This window comes from Thunnus albacares, chromosome 17 (assembly GCF_914725855.1).
Source record: "Thunnus albacares chromosome 17, fThuAlb1.1, whole genome shotgun sequence".
Lineage (NCBI taxonomy): Eukaryota > Metazoa > Chordata > Actinopteri > Scombriformes > Scombridae > Thunnus > Thunnus albacares.
The window spans coordinates 6143013-6163587 of NC_058122.1; the positions used below are offsets into that span (position 1 = coordinate 6143013).

The 20575-nt window shown below is 40.0% G+C and overlaps 2 protein-coding genes across 2 annotated transcripts; both read right to left on the reverse strand.

Moving 5' to 3' along the window:
* Positions 1-375: 375 nt before the first annotated feature.
* Positions 376-13487, reverse strand: rab3db (RAB3D, member RAS oncogene family, b). The gene is made up of 5 exons (XM_044331461.1): positions 13114-13487; positions 8924-9160; positions 4698-4816; positions 3917-4041; positions 376-3775 (listed from the first exon to the last, which is right to left on the reverse strand). The coding sequence occupies exons 2-5, from the start codon at positions 9158-9160 to the stop codon at positions 3588-3590; spliced, it is 669 nt and encodes a 222-aa protein (XP_044187396.1). The 5' UTR covers positions 13114-13487; the 3' UTR covers positions 376-3587.
* Positions 13488-16200: 2713 nt separating this feature from the next.
* tmem205 (transmembrane protein 205) lies at positions 16201-19042 on the reverse strand. The gene is made up of 4 exons (XM_044331462.1): positions 18912-19042; positions 17705-17820; positions 17433-17596; positions 16201-17271 (listed from the first exon to the last, which is right to left on the reverse strand). The coding sequence occupies exons 2-4, from the start codon at positions 17802-17804 to the stop codon at positions 16969-16971; spliced, it is 567 nt and encodes a 188-aa protein (XP_044187397.1). The 5' UTR covers positions 17805-17820; positions 18912-19042; the 3' UTR covers positions 16201-16968.
* Positions 19043-20575: the final 1533 nt, after the last annotated feature.

Consider the following 20575-nt stretch of genomic DNA (forward strand, 5'->3'; position numbering starts at 1 on the left):
GGGAAGGTAGTTGTGTGGTGACAGGAAGAGGAGGATGAGGAAATCTGTATTGTTGTGGAGGACAATGGCAGAGTGTGGTTTCACTGGTTCTTCAGATAAAACGTGAAAAAAGCCCTGGCCTGGTGTTTTGGGGTTAGGAGGTGGATGCATGGTAATAAATTACACTTTTGATGCTGCTGCCACCACAAAGGTTAAAAGCACTGCCACTGTGAGTGCACCATAGAACCCTAAGCAACTGTTTTACAACCGTCTTATAACTAAAGACAATAATTGGCAATTATGCTCTCCTTTTTGTAATGAATATATTCTTTATTTTCATATACACATTTCAACATATTAAATGTATTCTTGTTTATATGCAGTTTTTAACAAAACTTCCATCCAACACATTCAGAACCTAAAATAAAGGGATCACCTGTCTAATCTCCCATCTTTTAGAAAGCTACCATTCAGGAATGCAACACATGAAAACAAAGAAACCATTAACATAAGAAAGAAAGAACACATCTCTGACTAACTGCTCTAGATGCTACAAACTTATTTGAGTCAGTAGTTTTTCTACAACGCACATGGCAGATACTGGACGTTCAACGTGTATTCAAGCAGCAGCCACCACTGTAAGCTCCTTTAGTGAAACCATCACAGAAACAATGCTGCATTATTTTCAAATACATTGCAAAACTGCACAGTACATTATACATGTAATACAAATGTAGTGTTATGAGTCAGTGACCTTAGTCCAGCCGTGCACACAACCTCCTCATGTTAGAGCCCTGCATCAAAGCTTATTGTGTTGCAGATGAGATGATATATCTGATAACTGTTAAACTATATCACTATTCAGCAGCACACACTGACAGGAGAGATAACTGACCACAGGCTTATACAACAGCAGGGAGGGACTGAGGTGACCACCAGTTGTGACCAAACCCCAGGGATGTGTGGAACGATGGGCTTTGGCATGGCAACGTGAGGCTGCTATCATACAGGTGGTTGACTAACTGACAGGCAGTAGCCTGCACATGGACAGTGATGGTCGAAAATGGCACTGTAAAAAATGACAATTAGAGAAAATAAAAATAAAAAATGTCTTTTAGTAAGTTTTTGTAATTCCTGATTTGTGGAGCAATCCAAAGTCACCCCAGCCTTTTCAATTTCAGGACACAGTTTTCAGTTTGACCGTTCAATACTGAAATGTCAAAAATGGTATAATGGAGCAACAAAAATGATTGAATGTACAGTTCAACTGTTGGCAAACATAACATACTGTGGAATGAAAATAAAAACTTCATTTTATTCACTTCAGTGAAAAGATGACAGATATTACAGTAATGGGATATAAAGTGACACAAAGTTGTTTTGTTTTTTTTAACATTCTGCAACAAGTTCTCCTGATAGTGCTAACAGAGGCCTAGAAGTATGCTTCTCAGAGTTCAGTGTTCTTCCCTTTCTGAGTATAAACACACACACACACACACACACACACACACACACACACACACAATGTGCTGCATTTCCACACAATAGTCATCATGTCAGTAACAAAAAAAAAGAAGATAATTGACTACTTTGTAAAACTCAACTTTTAAGCATAGTAAATTTCCCATTCCAGCTGTTTTGCCATGCTGCACTTAGAGGAGCAGCGTGTGTGTGTGTGTGTGTGTGTATGTTGTGTGTATCACGGTGAAAGCATGGGTGTGTGTGTGTGAGAAAGAGCAAGGCATTTAAGAAAGAGCAGCACAAAGGGGTGAGTGAGGACATGCCGTGGGGCAGGTCATGTGACGAATCCAAGTGTCACCAGTGTTTAACGACTTCCTCACACAAGCACACAGGCGACATTTATCATTACCCTACCCCTCCTGTTCTTTCAGCATCAGTGCACGAGAAAAGGCCGCCGAGAAGCACTGAGGGAGGCAAAGTGCAATACAAGACTGGCATCAAGATTCAGAATACAACATGAGTATTAATTATTATATCTAGTTGGTTTTCTTTAACATCTTGACTGACGTACTTGATGCTTTAAATATATAAGTGATGAATGATGAGATGTGTACCTCGGAATTTTACAACTGAGAAATTATTTAGAGGAGAAAAGTCATTATCATCACCTGACCTCACAAAGTTTAACCCCGAAAACAACAACATGAAGGCTCACAGTTCTTCTCACAAGTGAATTTCATTTGGCTGTGCTGTACTGATATGACCATATTTAGAGGAATTTAGAGGCATTTGAATTCTGATTGTAAACTCAACATGTGTTTTGATTTCTGTTTGAGGAATAGTTCCACAATTTGGAAAATACTATTTTTTGCCAAGAGGTAGATGAGAAGATTGATACCACCTTCATGTCTGCACTGTAAATATACAGCTATTGCCAGTAGTCAGTTAGCTTAGCTTAGCATAAAGACTTGAAACAGGGGGAAACAGCTAGCCTGGCTCTGTCCAACAATAACAAAATCTACCTACCAGCACTTCTAAAGCTCCCTAGCTTGTAATAACTTGTTTGTTTAATCTGTACAAAAAACAAAGTCTTTGTGCTAAGATAAGCAAAGTGGTTGCTGGCAATAGTTTCACATTTACAGTACAAATATGAGCATGGTATTAATCATCCAACTCTTGGCAAGAAAGCAAATAAGTGGATTTCCCAAAATATGTAATGAAAATATTCCTTTAAGCCTTGCAAAGCTCATGTCTTTGTTTGAGACTTATATTATTTCAAGTAGGCTGTACAAAAATGGTTTATTCCTCTCTCCTTCAATCAGTCATGAGCATGAATGACTGTATGACTGGACAAGCACACCAGTTTTTGAACTGTCATCGGTCTTTTGGCAGATGCTTTGGAGATGTTGTGGAATTTTCTACAATCTATCAACCCAGAATCACTTTCTGAACACATCTGAGACAAAGAGATATAGGAGGAAACGTTATTAATTTTGTATCTACAGTATCACATATTTAAATAGCTGTTCATGAGGTTCAGTAGCAACAATCAAATCTTATGTATGTCTCCTAGCAAATGCTGAGCTAACGACATGCAGTCTGGTTTTTCAAGGCTCATAGGCTCATAGAAAGTCAAGCATATGTATGAATTTCAAACAGAACAATGAATGCCAAACAACACATGTTGTGTCTCCATCACATTTGGCATCACTAGCTTCAAGCTATCTGCACAAATATTTGGCTCAGAAAATGAAAGCCACTGAACAAATGTTTCAAGTACAGTAAATGTAAAATGCTAATAGCGCAGCAGTGGTCAAAGTGGTTGATGTGGGGGTGGACAGAGCACAGGGCAGGCTTCAGTGGACTATCAGCTCACCACAGAGCTGATGGGTCAAGATCACAGACACAGAGTGGGCCTCTTTAAGGGAAAAGAAAGAGAAGCAGAGGGGTCTGACAGAGCTAATGATGATTATCTCAGCTAGCTGTCCTTTGGTCTGTGCTGGGCTGTGTTTGGCTGCAGTAAAGAGAGAGGAAAAGGCTCAGCACTTTCCATGGTTGAGGCACAGAGCAGGAGTTGGTCTTTATGTATGAGTATCAGTATGTGTATGTGTGTGTATGTTGGGTGACTTGGTAAGAAGGCAGATGGTTTAGCAAGCACAGCCCCCATGGTTCTCTGAAGGCAAGTCTTTAAGGCCCTGGTTCCTGTGGTTGGACACGAGGTTGGCGTCTCCCTCCATGCTCTCGTTCATCTTCTCACAGATGACGTCCACTAGACGCTCAAACACCTGCTTGACGTTGATGTTGTCCTTAGCGCTGGCCTCGAAGAACTGGAAACCTGAGGAGGTGCAATGGCACACAGGTGGAAGAACGTGATTTCACTTAATTTATTATTACAATCAAATATATACTGTATACACACGCAGGTAACAGTTTTACAAAAAGACGAGTAATACTGAGCACATGAGAGAGTTTTTACCTAGATCCTCTGCCAGACGCTGGCCGTCCTCTGTGGGAACGAGCCTGTCGTCCTCCAGGTCACACTTGTTGCCGACTAGGATCACCTGAGCGTTGTCCCATGAGTATGTCTTGATCTGCGTCGCCCTGCAGGACAGACACAGAGTTAGTTCCACAGTCTACATGAATCAAAGCAGTAAAAAGTATAAAAAAATGTATGTTGGATCTGTAAAGCTATTAAGGATCCAACAAATCAGATCCTTTCTTGTATACATGGTAATAAAGTATAAGTGCGGTCAACACTTGTATTGATAAAGTTCCTGTAGTGCTATGGTGTGTTCAAGATCTATGGCAATTTCTGTTAAATTGGTCATTCCTTTAACCAGTTATAGGAAAATGGTTTTAAATACCATAAAGCAAATAAACATATTTGTATTCAAGGTCATCCAAATATCTTATGTTTACATATGGTGAAGGAAGGTGATGAAAAAAAAGAATTAAAAAAAAGTTGTGTTGAAAGAAACGGACATGGCCTATAAGAATAGATACATGATGGAACAAGGAATCCAAGAAATTAACAGGCTGCTTGCTTGTTCACCTCACACTTCCAGATTGATGAGCAAAAGTGCTCCATAAATGACCACAAGGTGGCAATATCCACACCAAAAGGTTATTACTTCTTCCCTGGCCTGTGGCATTACACCAACTTTCATTCAGCTCTTTAGAAGTTGTTGAGATGTTCTAACTGACTGAAACGGGACCAAAAACATAAGCTCCAGGTGTTGGTATCAACAGAAACTCACCAGTCCTGAACTGCGTTGAAGGAGTCCTGGTTGGTGATGTCATACATGAGCAGGAAGCCCATGGCTCCTCTGTAGTAGGCTGTGGTGATGGTGCGGTAGCGCTCTTGCCCTGCCGTGTCCTGCATTTACACACATACACATTAATATATTTCTATACAACACTTCACATACACTTTACATCCTTTGTAATATATGTAATATAATAAAAAAAAAGAAAAATCATAAATTCCTCTGTGATCATTATATTAATCATTTTACACCATAAGGGGGCAATATTGTCCAAATTATGGCCTTTAGCTGCAGCTTTGAGTTGCCTTTGACACAGTCAGTGTGGAGCAAATTCAACAGCTAGCTATTAGAGTGAGTGGTCTACTCCAGTACAGCTGTATAATGCAAAAACATCTGTCAGAATGTAGATGGACAGTTATTTTACACTGAACATGGGTGTAAAGGGTGGTCTAGTTAATGAATGGTAATGGTGGGGAGGCAAACTCAATTTTCCCTCAAACTGACATTTTGAAATTTTGACTGACAATTTATTGCCGTACTATTCATGATGAGAAGCTTGTAACAAGTAATTTGCGTTATGAAACTCAAGTTTGTATCTGGTTTAATTTGTAGAAGGTAAAAAACATAAAAAGCACACAAAAAAGTTAGGAATCCTTTGTGCTGGGAAACAAAAGGATAGATCAAGGTAAGATTGCACGCTGCAAAACCTCTTTTCATTCCTCTCCTCCCAAAGCACTCAGCTTCATTACCACATCAAAATGCCTCTTGCTCTACTTCACACAATCTGCCAGAAGAGGGCATTTAGATATGAGCTCCCACCACAATCATTTCTCATCAAACCAGGACTTCTGGCTTGCATCAATAACCAGAAGAGACACACAGATAACAAAAAAGTGAGCGTCACAGAGACAGAGGAGGTTTGGCCAACGCTGCCTCCCGGCCACAGTGAGCGACCCATTTGTCTGAAGCATCTTGTAGATGTTACAGTATATAGTATTATAGTAGAAGCTCAGAGCAAAAAGATCAAACAGGTAGACAGAGGTGGTGGAGCAAATCCCCTCCACTCTCACTGTTACTTAGTAACCTGTCTGAGTCCTTCATTTGCATCGAAGGCCTATGTGTTTGTCTGATGTTTTCCTCACAGTGAAGACGAGGAGGAGGAGGAGTGAGTTGTCCAGGTAACCAGAGGCCATTGAGGGTTATGAATGTTCCATTTCAGCCAGGACAGCTCCGGGTGGTCGACCCAAATGATCCTTCTCACTTTACAAAATGGACAGGGCAGGGAGGGCAGCCTGGTGCATAAATCCCTCTATCAGAGGCAGCATCAGAGAGATGGTATATTCTTTCATTCTTTCCAATAAAACCACAATCTGCTTTCTGTCAGGGGTTACTTTTGACTTTGAAATATTCCAGGTCCATCTTTATCTCATGCAGGCAGAGATGATCAAATATTTGGCAGCATAATGGGACGTCTAACCAAATAGACGGTCTCCAGGGTTGCTACAATCAACCCCAGCCTGAAAACAAAAGCTGCTCTCTCACGTGTATATGCATGTTGATAGAGAGGGAGGGGTTTAAATCAGGCTCCTGCATGCTCAGGAGGACTGAGACGTCACCGGGACCCTGTTCTTTAAACAAGCGTCACCTGGGTTATTTTTATTGGCTTGCCAACACAAAGCAGTGCCACACACAGGATATCATCCCCGGGTGACCACACACACACACACAACATATGTGTGGCTGTGTTTAAGTGTGCGAAAGGTGTGTGTGTGTGTGTGTGTGTTTGCTCAAAGATCAGAAACATATTTCCATGACACAAAAAAAGGAGGGATGTCAACAATGTGTGTATGCAGCGTGTCGACATCGTACATGTGCTCTACGAATCTCTCCGGTGCGAGGGCCATGTGGTGTGTTATCAGGCTAGCTTGTTTCCATGATACACAAGCTAGCAGCTGGCAGAGTGAGATCATCAACAATACTCTTTGTCTAAGAACCGAGTGAAATCTCTTACAGATGCTGCTCAGTGCCAGTTAACATGAATTTAACAGTGAGGAAACTTCACAGAGTTGATTATTAACACCGCACTTCACAAAGGAGGACTTGTACTTGGACATGCCTGCCGCTCCCACACCCTTTAAATACACTGCTACTCTAGTGCTGCTGTATATCTTCATTATGTCTCCGTCGGATGCTGATAGGGAACTTCCTCTGCTTCCTGAGCTTAGGAAATACCAGGTCTCTGTGTCATTAAACAGCACCGTCAGCAGTTACGTCAAGTCCAGGCAACACAAGTCGGCCCACCTTCTCAAAAGCCTACTAATCACGTTATTATCTAACACATATTATACAGTCGCTACAGTTAATACTTACACCCTCCTCAGCTCTCAGAATATCACACACACACACACACGCACACACACACACACACACACTGCTAATGCTGCATGTCATTTAATAGAAACACATGTTTGGTCAGGTAAGTGACTGAGTGTGTGTTTTGGTGTTGGCTCCTCTGCTGCTGATTCATCTTGGTCAACTTGTGTGTATCATACAGTGGCTCACACATTGTTGGTTCAAATGAATCATCTGTTTGAACAGCCTTAACAACGTATATCAATAGGATTCGTAGTGTACTGTGAGGAATGCAATGTACAATATTTCAGTCAGATTGTTTAAGAGGAGTGGAATTCTCGGGCCATGGTTTGTTAGTGTTTTTCAGTCAGTGATGGCCGAGGGTGTTTGGTGCATCAAAAGTTCAGGCAGCTTGTATCTAGCCTCTCTACAACTTTATGTTATATGTAAAATAAAATGAACTTAAAGTTGTGCTCCAAGTGCTGCACCACTAGAAAGCTGAGGAACTCACAACAAACACATCCAAAAACAGAAGAAAGACATCGAAGCTACAGAGGCTGAGATATCCTGACTTTCTGTCCCTAGTTGAAAAAAATGCTGCATCCCACATTTCCCATAATGCAACTCATGTCTGTCTTTTTGTTACACTCTCCCTACCTGCCCATGTCTTTTAAACTGACATCCCAAAATTTTGTAAAGAAGCCTTTTTAACTGACTTTGTGAATAACGGTAACTGCTGCTTGCTTTGGCGCAGCGTCGGTCACAACAGCTACAAACTCATGAAATGTGCCACTGATAAGTTTTCAAAAATCATGACCACATACGCTACATAGAGATGAAAAACTGCATGAAAGAGGAACAGCAGTCTCAAGTAGACCATCAATACTAACTGAAAGATATGCGAGGCCTCACAACTCAACAAACTGCAGCTCCAATAATATCCAAGATGTCACCAGCCTGTCTCAACAAAACAAATATGAATATGTGAGCTACACCAACTTAATATGTACAGCATTGCTTTTGTATTATATAACAGGTCCTGAAAGGGCTCTATCATAATAATCTTCCTGCAATAACAATATCTTCACAAGTTATTGTGGGTGATAAACATAACACAGGAAGGAAGGATACATCTTTTAAATGCCTCATGGTGACATTTGAGGGAGGGGGGGGGGGCAGATTATTATCTAAATTCCAAAACCATAAATTCAACCATATTTTTTAATAAAGAGCAAAACATCTCCAAATCTGGAAGTATTAAATGTGGCGGAGTGAAACCTCATTTCTTAGTGATGAAATTTTCCTCACAACATAATTAAATGCCAATCATATGATTAACGAAGAACGTGGAGTTGAGAAATGTTCCCATCAGATCAGGACAAATCACAGAAATCACAGCAATGAGAAACCCAAGAGCTGCCAGAAGCATCAGGAATGATTTTTGTTTTCCGTAGATAATTTAAATAGTTGAACACAGTTCTCATGTCTGGAAACTTCACACCTTCACAGCTTGATACATCGTGTGAACTCTTAGTAGATGCCAGATAAGTGGAGGGAGTAAATATGTGTTTGAAACTATGAGGAAGTCGTGCTTTCTTTACGCTTGCACAATTTACAGGCTAAACCTGCACAATGGTGAAACCCACAGGTCTTCTGGTAACCTTTCAGCTGTCCGAAATGTTGACTGAAAAAAACGTCCTGGTGCTAACAAGCATTCCACTTGTTTGTTTATCTCCCTGTTGTCTTTATGTACAGCTAAAGCAATAAAATCTTGAGGGGAAGGCAGCATCCACTTTGTTTACGCTCTCTAGTTTGCCTGTTACAAATGGCAGAAATCAAACTTATGGCATCTTTAATCCACTCACCCAGATCTGCAGTTTGATCCTCTTGTCGTTGCGGAAGACCGTCTTGACCTTGAAGTCGATGCCCACGGTGCTGACGAACGCAGAGGTGAAGGAGTCGTCTGCGTAGCGGAAAAGGAAGGAGGTTTTGCCCACGCTGCTGTTGCCAATGATCAACAGCTTGAACATGTAGTCAAAGTTCTGGTCGGCTGCGTCCTTTTGGGACGGCTGCTGCTGGAGCCGTGAGTCGTTTGATGCCATCTAGAGAGGGAGGAGAAGGACAAGCCGGTGTCAAAATGTCATCTTGTAGCACCATGAGTGTAACTGGTCTCTGAGCATAGCTGATGCTGCTTAGAATCAATTAGAGCTGCAACAATTATTAGTTTACTAGCTTTGGTGAAGCTTTAAATGGCTTTTTACTGTCATCATCAGCAAATGGAACTGACTTAGATATCATGTGACCCCAGTGTGGAACATCGGTCAGGAGGTCGTCATACATACAAAGATCAGTCTTCTATAAAATGTCAGTAAATAGTGGAAAACACCCAGCACTATTCCCATAAATCCAAACTGACATCTTTAAATTGCTTTTGTAGTCCGACAGACAATCTCAAACCCAAAGATTGAAAAAGCAACCTAAAATATCTTGTTTTGTCCCGACCAACAGTTCACAACCAACAGATATTCAGTTTACTATCATAGAAGACTAAAGAAATCTGAAAATATTCACATGTAAGACGCTGGAACCAGAATTTTAGCATTTTTTCCTGAAAAACGATTCTAAGCGATTAATCAATTATCAAAATTCTTGCCCATATTTTCTCTCTACCACCTAATCGATGAATCGATTACTTGTTGCAGCTGTTATAGATTAATCTGCTTCTTATCTTATAATATATATATATATATATATATATATATATATATATATATATATATATATATATATATATATAACACAAAACTATAAAACATCAGAAAATAGTGAAAAATGCCGATCACAATTCCCATAAGTCTTTTTTTAGTCCAACCAACAATCTAAAACCCAAAGATATCCAATTGACTTTCATACTGAACAAAGAAGTTCTCACATTTGAAAGTTAAAACATGCAAATATTGAAAAATTATAAGAATAGCTGCGGATTCATTTTTTCTTGAGCTAATCAACTAATCACTTCAGCGCTAGAATGAAACATGCTCTACAGAAGTTACAAAGTGTAGTTGTTACTTTTCTACTATTGAATCAAAGCAGAGGCAGATGTGAGTGAAATCTGTTTGTGATGACTGTAATCCTGTTGCAACTCCATTAAAGGGTTTGTCATCGAAATGAAAAAGATAACACTGAGATAACGTTTAGAATAGCTAACATTTGTGCTCTTAAATGACGGGAAGCTCTGCCATCTGTCCACCTGCTTCATTATAGCCATTCATCTCAGCGTAATCTCTCCTGAGGGCAGGTATGAGATTACCTGACATTACGCCTTTCAGTGTCTGTCATCCAAACAGAGGGAGGAGGGAGAGCAGCTGCACAGCACAGGGTGTGAAAAGGAGACTTGGCCATGTCTATCCCCTCCGAACACACAAACACACAACTGATCAATCGATGCGGCTCAGCCCTGCCTCTCTCTGGTGAGTCTCGTCTCCGTGGAGACCAGACTAGGACTCAGCTGCCGGCAAGACCCATTAGTGGTCAAGGCAGTGACTTCGCTCAGCTTTTAACTGGCCAGATGGAGGTCTCCAGAGCAGGAAAGAGATATCAATCACACTAACACCAAGGGCGGTGGAAAAAAAGAGGAGGAGAGGAAGCTCATTACTGAGCCTGGCAAGCCTGGCAAAATGGTTTACTGTGTGTACACGTGTTTACTCTCACAATACTTACAGTGCCAGTGTATGAGAGAGTGAGTACTCGCTCCATACATACACTGGTGGCTTAGTTTTGTATACAGTTGTGTGTCAATTTAAAAAATGATTTAAAATAATTGATGTTACTTAGTTCGCTGCTCTCTGATGAAACCATTACAGCCAGAAATTAGGGCTGCAGTCAACCAAAGAAAATCTTGGTCGACTAAAGTTGTACATAATCTTCAACTAATTGAGGGGGGGGGGACGACAGTGTGCATAGTAAACTTGGCAGTCACACATTTCTCTGTTCTGTATTTCTCTGTTTTGTGCCTTTGGGTTATGCTAACCCATTGTTGCTAACTTTGGAGCTAACCCCCTTTACTTTTCCAGCATTTGGGGAAACAACAGACGTGACTTTTTAGCATTTATTAATTGACACACTATAGTTTGTACTGCACATTTACTACCAGACTGACAACTTACTACTGACCCTTTCCTCTGCCCCGCTCGCATCCACCGTCACTTCTCTGCCCCTTGCTCTTTCCCGCTCACTACGCAAACATACTCCTTAACGGAGCCACGCTACCAATGGTATTTTGAATACACCTCGTTTTCACAGGTAATTTGTTAGTCTGTCCCTCCCGCCGCAGGAAATAATGGATTACTCCTGGAGAGCTATTGATGTAGCACTTTTCTCCTTATGAAAATAACAAAGAGATTATTCGACCAATGAGAATTTAGTCGGACGAGAGCATATCGACCAACTAATCGACCAGTCGATCAGCAGACTACAGCCCTACCAGAAATGGTGATGAATCCACACATTCAAGAGGCTTCAACCAGCAAATGTTTTGCTTTTTTTTTTTTAACAGAAAAAAGACGATTGTTCAATTATCAAAATATCTGCTGATTGATTCTCTGTCAATTGATTAATCATTGCAGAAAATAAAATAAAGAAAATATCAAGGCCGCTGTGGCATGAGGCACACACTTTCTACAAACACCAGCCGGTGCAACCTTGTGTGCTGGTTGATGTTGCAATGAACGCCGCTTTACAGACAATGGGAAAACACAATGCTCTTTCACAACTTCACTTCACAGCTCAATCTGAAGCCTAAGTAAATGCCCCATAAATACGTTCTCTTCAGACTTAGAAGTGTTCTCTGGGCATTACATAAAAGTCGCAACTCTCAAGTCTCTCTAATCCTTAAAGACATTGGCTGTGAAATCCCAAATCACATGACGCCTGTGCTGTGTGAGGGTCTCCGAGGGGACATTTTTTGCGTACTTATAGATCCCATAGCATGGATCCAACCACACTTAACTTTTATTATTTTCTTACTCCAACTTTCCCATCAGCTCAGCCTAAGCCTGAGGTAAACCCAGTCACATGTGCTTCATGTTTACTGTGGAGGTCTAGATGTCTGAAGGCAAATAAGTCGACACATACAGTCTGTTTGCTGATTCTACCTTCTTCTCTATCTTCTCCTTTTATATGTACGTTTTTATTCATAAACATGTTACATAAATTACTTTATATAGTATTTCCTGTAACTGCATTGCTTAATTCTGTGGTGTCAAGTTCCCTCTTGGTATGTAAATTACTGTCAAGACACAGCATGTGAAGGAAGAAGGCTTTTCTAATTGCAGTCAGTTGTAGTATGTCGTGTGTAGAGCAACATGAGGCAACAAACATTTCACAAACAAAACAGCTTGACCACATCACGGTGTTCCACATCAGCACCTGCCATGATATTATTACCAGGACAGTCATCCTCCGTGTTGTGAAGCCATCTACTGAGCTGCAGCACGGATGAGAATGGGAGCTTCTTTATGGCACATGAGAGTGGCATTATCTCAGTAAAACAAATACAGGCCATTGTGGTGACCAGGGCCGGATGATGGTGCAGCCATGCAGGTCCTTTAGCTGGCACTGTTTGCTGAGCCAGGAGCCAGCAGGCTGCCTGACCAACAGGAAATAACCACTATTGATTAGTTGGCAGCTGTCACATCTGTTCTCTCATTAGGGGAAGGGCTGGGACGCGAAAATAGATGAGAATCAAAAGGATTGGACATTATTTCGATATTGGAAAGTTACTAATGACACAACACTATATGCCAAATATGCTTACATCATGCAACAGTTGTGTGTCGAACAAAAACAGACCTAAAAAATAAAAACCCGTTAGCTATATTTTCGTGGGGATCAACCTATTCAGTTAAAACACACACACACACAACAATTTTAAAAAAGGCAACGAGTCACTTTATTTTGAGTGAGGGTGCTCCAAATAGCACCAAGGCATGAGGGAAATATGAAGCAGGAAAAAAACACACATACACACTGGACTCAGAAACTTAAAGAAACTTACCGTTTTTGCGGAAGAGAACAAACGTCCAACTGGGTTCCCTTTCGCCTCTCTCTGATACGGTGATATCCTCTGTCCGGCGGTGAGATGCCGGCCGGGTTATGAAGCTTATAAAAGTATAGCTAACAAAGTGCACCTTTCTGCTGCAGCAACAGCACCAGCAGCCGAGGTGCCTTCCTTCCTCGACAGGCTACTTATTTCCCGTTTCGTTGTTCGCCGTTTCACGGGCTGGAGCTGCTCCCGGATCTCGGTTGTGTACAAAGCTGACGCTGTCGGTGCTGGAGCTCCTCTGTCTGTCACAGAGTTAATGCGGACACCGCACTTGAGCAGCCGACAGCTACATGACGCTGCTGGTGGAGAGGGTTGTCCCTCGTGCGTGCGCACGTGAGCGCGCGGGCACCACATCAACGCACACACCTTACAGAGACAGCTTTATAATATCACTACAGGAGATACAAGTGTGTCCAGGCCATTCAGTACTTTCTAGTGGTTATATTTATTTTCCAATATTCACATCTTTAGGGTTTTGTTGGGAAGTGAGGAATACATCTTTCTTTTATGGTATCATTATAGCCTAATATTTCAGTAATGATCTATAGAAACTTTTGTCTCCAGTTCCCTCCTTTACTAATATTTCATCCATATCAGCAGGGCAGGGTTAACCTGTCAGGGAGCCTTAGGGCTAAAATGAGCAGTGGGCCCCTACTAACCCCCCATCCCTCCTAGTTGCATATATAACCTGTTATGTTTGAAGGAGTACTTCAACATTTAGGGTAATATGCATGATTGCTTTTGTTACAAAGAGCTAGATGAAAAGATTGATACCACTCTTATGTGTGTAAGATAGGCCACAGCCAGCAGCTGGATAGCTTAGCTTAGTACAAACACTGAGAACAGGGGAAACAGCAAGCCTGGCTCTGTCCAAAGGTAACAAAATCTACCCACCAGCACCGATTAGCATGTTATATCTTGTTTCTTAATTTGTAAAAAGGCAATGTGTAAAAATTATACATTACTGGGTGTAGTAACTTTCTGGAGTCTCACGGTGAAGACTCCAGGAAGTGACTGTGTCCAGCCAAGAAATGGTCCAGCACATAATGATTAAGAATGCAGGAGCCACCTTGAGGCTCTTATCATTTCAGTTTAACCTAAGTATATCGTGCCAATAAAATTCAGTAAATTTTATTACCACAAACTAATTTCAATGCAGACCCCACATGGAATCCAGCTTTGCTTATTAGGACTTTAAGTTGTGTATTGTGTTGTGTATGTTAGGGATTCAACAATCCAGTTTTTATCTTTGTCAATGTCAATGTCATACATTCATTAGTCACAGCAGACTGGTAACTCAGTTTTTAGCACCACAAAAATGGTCTCATGTTACCTTACATGAAGATAATCGCAATAAGTTCCCCACAGTGAGCTTTACAGATTTTGAATTTGGGATCAGAAGTATCAGAGTCGGTGTCAGGAGGGAAAAGTGTACATGTTATTTTTCTCTTTTATAATATTCCTACAAAGACTCTGTTGCTACTTTAAAGTATAGATGTCATTCAACTGTGAATTATGGTATTTTTCTCTCATGTTACATCATAGTCAAATACCTTTACAGTCTCTTATAGGTGTGGCACTCATAGTGCATGGTCTTCAGTGCTCACTCTTGGTTTCATTATGTGCTTTGGTAGTTTGTTTGTTTTTTTAATACGAGGTACATTATCACTACCAGAGTTGTGTTTGTCTCTGTGTGTTAGTGCTTGTATCAAACTGAGCAGCCTAATCCTTTGATAAATTGCACATCCTTCTTTGGTCTCAGTGTTTTTATACTGTATAGGTGCATATCCATCACTTAGATCAGACAATTGCAAATTAGGTCCACATTTCCACATTAGAGATGATTGAATAAAGCTGCCTGAGACTCTGGCTCATAATTAATTCAACACAACATATTACTGCAGGGCTGCTCTGCAGTATCTCTAGAGTTCCAAATAATAAGCCCTGAACTGGCAGCAGTCTAAGTTCAGACTGCAGTGAATCTCTTTCTTGCACACAAATAGACACAAATTCATTTCCTTGTGTGGGTCAGGAATGAGGGAGGATGGTGGAACTTGTCTGGTGCAAGTCTTCAACACTTCCTTTTGTTTCCCTACTTCCTCATGTTTTACTTTGCACACCCATAGCTGAGGAATTTTTAAACAGTTAACATTCTCTTCATGGTCCTTATGTCCATATTCTACTAATCCAAATAATGTACATTGTTATATCATTTTTGAAGTTATTCTTACAGTCCTGTCATTTCTCAAGCTGTATGAGTAATTTCACTTGAAACTTCTTCTTGCTTCTGTAAGTCATGCCATGCAGAGATGAGTAGATAAACTTGTTCTTTGGTGAAACAAGATTTATTTCCTCATGTTGCTGTAGCGGGCAATCTAACGAGACAGCTATAGACCCAGTGCATTCCCTGAGAGGTTCAGAGCAGGTTTTTGGTCTCCTTCCTCGAGACACTTGGACTAACTTCCTTGTACAATATCTAAATGGACATCAAGGCACATTAACACAATGTCAGCCTGATAAAACAAACTGTGTTTGGAGGTCGTTTTATGTGTTTATACCAGAGCATATTTTATTAGCTAGAAAGCAAAAAAAAATAAAAACAAACCTCATTAAATGATTACTGAATTCATGATCACAGATGGAGGAAACATCTTAAAAAAGGCCTACATAAATTACGTTTGGGAAAACATCCTTTTACTTTCAGTCCCTGCTTTTTATATTGAAATGAGTCCATTATAATCCATTAGTGCTGATGTTGTAACTGTAATAGGGCCTCTAGCTTGCCAGCAAAGCTCTTCTCTGCGTTCAAGGCTGGTGCTCTCAAAATCTGATGTGCGTCACTGGTAATTACATTAAAAACCTGCCGATTTCAAATCCAGGCACCGTCTGTTGGGTCTGGGATCACTCATCCACATCAGTGTGAATCTATTAGGTTTAACAGAGAGTTTCTTTCTTTCTTTGCATGAGTAGAAAAAACAAAACAAAAAAGAGAGACCTATAGTATCAAATATGAAAAAACAACACTGGTTGTACATGTAAGAATATGAAAAGCATGCTGTTTAATTTTCCATTCACAGTGTTAATTCAACAGTGTTGACAAATTTAAAGTCCCCCTCCACTCAAAAATGTGTTTTTCTTCTTGTTCCTTCAGTTGGATGTTTGAGCTTCACTGTGCAGAATGATGTATGTGTAGAGTTTGACACAAAAAGGCTGTTTTTACACTCATCTTCTGAAGGGGGAAAGCTTCTCTGTGCTCACCTTAAATCTCAGTCTCAAGTTGATTTTGTGACAACTAGGTTGGAAGCCGATCATAGTCCAGTATGCAAATTACACAAATGGACTTTTCATTGAAGTAGGAGATATCTTGTGTCCAGCAGTTAAACTTAAACATGACATTTTACAAATGAAATGCAGTATGCTATGCTGTGCTCAGCAATGGATCAACAAACCTGTCTCTGAATATACCTGAATATATGCCCAAACAATGCCCCCTGCTGGGGATACAAGTAAACTGCCCATACGGGACCTGAGGTTTTTGTTGACAGCCAGATAAAAGTGAAGAGCAATATTTTTGGGGGGTGGGGGGGCTTACTCATAAGGACACTTGAGACAGCTGAAGCTCCATCAGTGCTTACAAAAGTGATGCAAATTTTTTTGTAATTAAACTTACATAATATCACTTTCACTTATTCGTGGGCATTTTCAACTCAAGTCCATGTACAGTATGCTGGCCGTAGAGTAGTATGCTGTATCAGAAATGGACTGCAAGATATTTTTCATGAATTGAATCTTGAAACCTAATCTTCTCTAAATGGTGGATAAATTCAGAGCTGTGTAGATCAAATTAGTTGTAGTGCAGATGAACCCAATCAGGTTGCAGAGGTTGGACAACCCGTGGTAGCGGCCAAACGTGCTCTTGTAGGCTCTGTACTTGGGGTCCTGCTCTTTGAGCTTGGTGTAACCCTCTTTCTGGCTGCCCAAGCCAATCTGGTCCCCCAGGCCATGCTCCTTCTCCACCTCCCTCATCTGGAACATCACCTCAGTGGCTGCTGGGCCGAACCACTGGGCGTTGAGACCTGCCATGATCAATGCCACAAAGTACAGAGCCATCTGCAGAAGAAGAGAAGAAACCTTACTGGAAGACAACATGATGATCATTTACTTTGAGTAAAAAGATCTGTCTTTCCAAGTCTTATATGTGTATAAGACTTGTGTAGAGTGTTACTCTAACAACAGCTACAGTTACTGTATATGTAAATGTGACGTTTGACCTGCACACTTTCATGCGAGTCCAGCAGCTCTCTGGGGTGATACACAGCATACACAGCCAGGCTGACAAAGTTGCTGCCCAGCAGACAATAGAAGTATACAGGGAATAGTTTACTCTGCACCAGACCAAAGGTGTGCAGAGTTACCTGCCACACCAAGGCAAAACCTGCAGGCACAGACATCAGGATCAAGAAAAGGGGTCAGAGATCAAATACAGTGTTGAAACAGGAAGGCATATTTCCAACCATGATGGCTCATCTTGTGCACCTCATACCTGCAATAAAGGAGACCCAGACCTGCATGCCCCAGGTGAAAGAGAGCACCAAGAGGTGTAACACTTTGACCAGGTCTGTGGGATCCCCTTCTGTTACCATGGTGTCACTCTGCAAACTACAAACAGACATACAGGATATACACAGTTAGTATACATGTGTTTTGTTGACATTGTTGTATAATTAAAAATAATAATAACTTCAAAATCAATCTTTTTCTCCTTTAAACATTCTTTTCTTTTTTTTGTCCTTATTAAAACCCAATATGTATAAAAGTAATGAAGTGGTGACCCATCACTTTGTCATCTAATGAAGGTGACAAATGGTGGAAATGACCATAACGCATTGTTATTACATTAAATTGTGTGTTATAGGTTAATATAAGCATGAATACCTTCCCATTCTCTTGAATGAAAAAGTGTGTCCAAACTTTTCACTGGTACTGTATATTCCCTTTGTTTTCCAAAATGTCATAAATTACAATAAATGACCATAAAATAAATCAACACCTCTATAAAATGATTAAATAAAAACTGAACATTAGAACCTTCATGAAGGATTTATTGCAGGGCTGTTTATTATGCTGTGTTAGTTTGTATCTGGGTGTACATAATAAACTGGCAAGTGAGTGTATTTGAGATTGCATGAGGTAGAGCTGTGTAAACAGTACCAATCACAGATATAGAGGACTGATAATCCATTTAATTTAACCATGTTTTACAGCTGGGTTCTCTGAGATGTTAAGCAGAAGTAAAATACAGTTAAAAGTTATGTTTACAGGCAATTTTCATGAAATTAACGCACATTAGCGTTAAAGAACAGGGCAAGAGAGATAAAGTCTTGTATCTGTTCAGCCTGGTGCTCCATATGTGCAGCAGTCCTGATAAGAATGAGATAAGGGTGCAGAGGCAGAGCGCATATAATATATTTCAGACGTCACTGACAACTATAACCTATTAAATCATCCCTAAGGCGACAACTTATGAAAACGGAGTGATAAAGGTAAATACACGACAGAGAAGCAGTGAAACCTGAGCTCTGTCTACTGCAGGTGAGACTTATTTTTTAGCCTGGGCTTGACAAGCTAACCAGCTTTAGCCTGTGAGCTAAAGGAGAGTTACACAAGTTTTATCTGAGCAGCGTTGCTGTCTTCGAGCTGTATTCCTCCAAGAGAAGAACAAATACTAACTGTACCTTACGAAAACTTACCTGCGCTTCCACTTCCTTGAAGAATTTTGGAGAGCAAAATACTAATTGATTAACGTCAGTATGATCTGATCCACAGTTCAGCAGAGACGCTTCCTCTGTCACATTGTTATGTCCACACGCCCCGCCCCTCGAGGAGAGACGGACCAATGGGATTCTTTGAAAATAATATTTACAACATGTACTACTTTCATCTGTTCATCTATTCATTTGATGTTTCTTGTCACAGTCACTTTATTGGTTGTAATTTTCTTTCCCAAATGTGTTTCTCCGTGACTCATGTGTGATCTTTAGATGAACAGCAACTTTTTTTTCCATTCTGAAATATATTATATAAATTGATTGATGATATATTAAATGCATTATTTTGGCTTTTTAAGGTACAAACTTCTGATTGAATTTAATTCCCTTATCATGTTTTTGTGTGAATTTGAGTAAATTTCTCATCTCATTTCACAGAGTAATGACTGCTGCTGAAGTTGTATCTCTCACACTATAAAATGTGTTGTAACACATTTAAGGTATGACACTGTTATACGCTGTGGCTGTATGATGAGCAATGGTGGAAGGAGTACTTTACAGAGCCATAAGTAAAAGTACCAGTGTAAAAAGATACTCCATTACTAGTAAAAGTCCTGCATCCAAAATCCTACTCAATGAAAGTCCAAAGTATTTTTTAGCAAAATGTACTTAAAGTATCAAAAGTAAAATTACTGTTTCAGCAGACAAATGGCCCCTGTGAATGATGTATTTTCATATATCACATTATTAAAGTGTTATAACTGATGCAATAATGTGTAAATTTTGCTGTTGTAGTTGATCAAGATGTAGCTAAACCTACATACATCGTACCCAGCTCACTCTGTAGGGTCACAAGATAAATCTGAGGGGTTGTGACATGGTTAAAAGACAATGGTAGGATTTTTTTTTTTTTTTAACTTCTACATATATTTGTAGTGATTTTGCCTACTGTTCTCTAATCTTTGTGAAATATTGGATGACTTTACCTGTTCTGGCCTCAAACCGCTGTTTAAATGAAATCATTTGAGAAGTTTAGGGGGGAAACATCTCTTTGTTGGAGCTGCTCAACAACTCATAGACATCTGAAACATGACGAGGTGCCCCTACACTGCTTTTTGGTAAGGGCTCACAAACTAAAAATGTTGGGAACCCCTTGTTTATTCTTTAACAATGCAGTGTAATTTGTAAACTTGTATGTTTTTTTTAAATTTAGAATCTTGATCTGGAAGGCAACTAGTAGGCTTCATTACAGCTGTCACATAAATTTAGTGGAGTAGAAAAATAAAACAGTGTAAAATGGAAACACTCATGTAAAGTATCTCAAATTTGTACTTAAATACAGTACATGAGTAAATGTACTTGGTTACTTTCCACCACTGACAATAAGATACCTATTTGTCCATTTATACCTATTTATTTATATTTATACTTGATTTATTTATATCTATTCTTATTGACTGAAATATAGGAAGAGCTAGCAGGTCTGAAGATAGAGATAGAGAAGATTGTCATTGGTTTAAAAGTGGTGCAAATTAAGTTCAAAAGATAGTTATGGTGGAAAATATAATACCAGTATATAAAAATGTATCATGAGAAAGAAAACAGAAAGAGCTAAAAGTAATACAAATATTATAAATGAAATGTTA

What these genes read in the sequence shown, in the direction of transcription:
- rab3db (XM_044331461.1), bottom strand. Translation starts at nt 9,160, where the DNA reads ATGGCATCAAACGACTCACGGCTCCAGCAGCAGCCGTCCCAAAAGGAC. An exon ending in GGATCAAACTGCAGATCTGG is followed by an intron (nt 4,817 to 8,923) that starts GTGAGTGGATTA and finishes GTGTAAATGCAG; the next exon opens with GACACGGCAGGGCAAGAGCG. An exon ending in TTCAACGCAGTTCAGGACTG is followed by an intron (nt 4,042 to 4,697) that starts GTGAGTTTCTGT and finishes TCTGTCCTGCAG; the next exon opens with GGCGACGCAGATCAAGACAT.
- tmem205 (XM_044331462.1), bottom strand. Translation starts at nt 17,804, where the DNA reads ATGGTAACAGAAGGGGATCCCACAGACCTGGTCAAAGTGTTACACCTC. An exon ending in CTGGGTCTCCTTTATTGCAG is followed by an intron (nt 17,597 to 17,704) that starts GTATGAGGTGCA and finishes CTGTGCCTGCAG; the next exon opens with GTTTTGCCTTGGTGTGGCAG. An exon ending in ACTCGCATGAAAGTGTGCAG is followed by an intron (nt 17,272 to 17,432) that starts GTCAAACGTCAC and finishes CTTCTTCTGCAG; the next exon opens with ATGGCTCTGTACTTTGTGGC.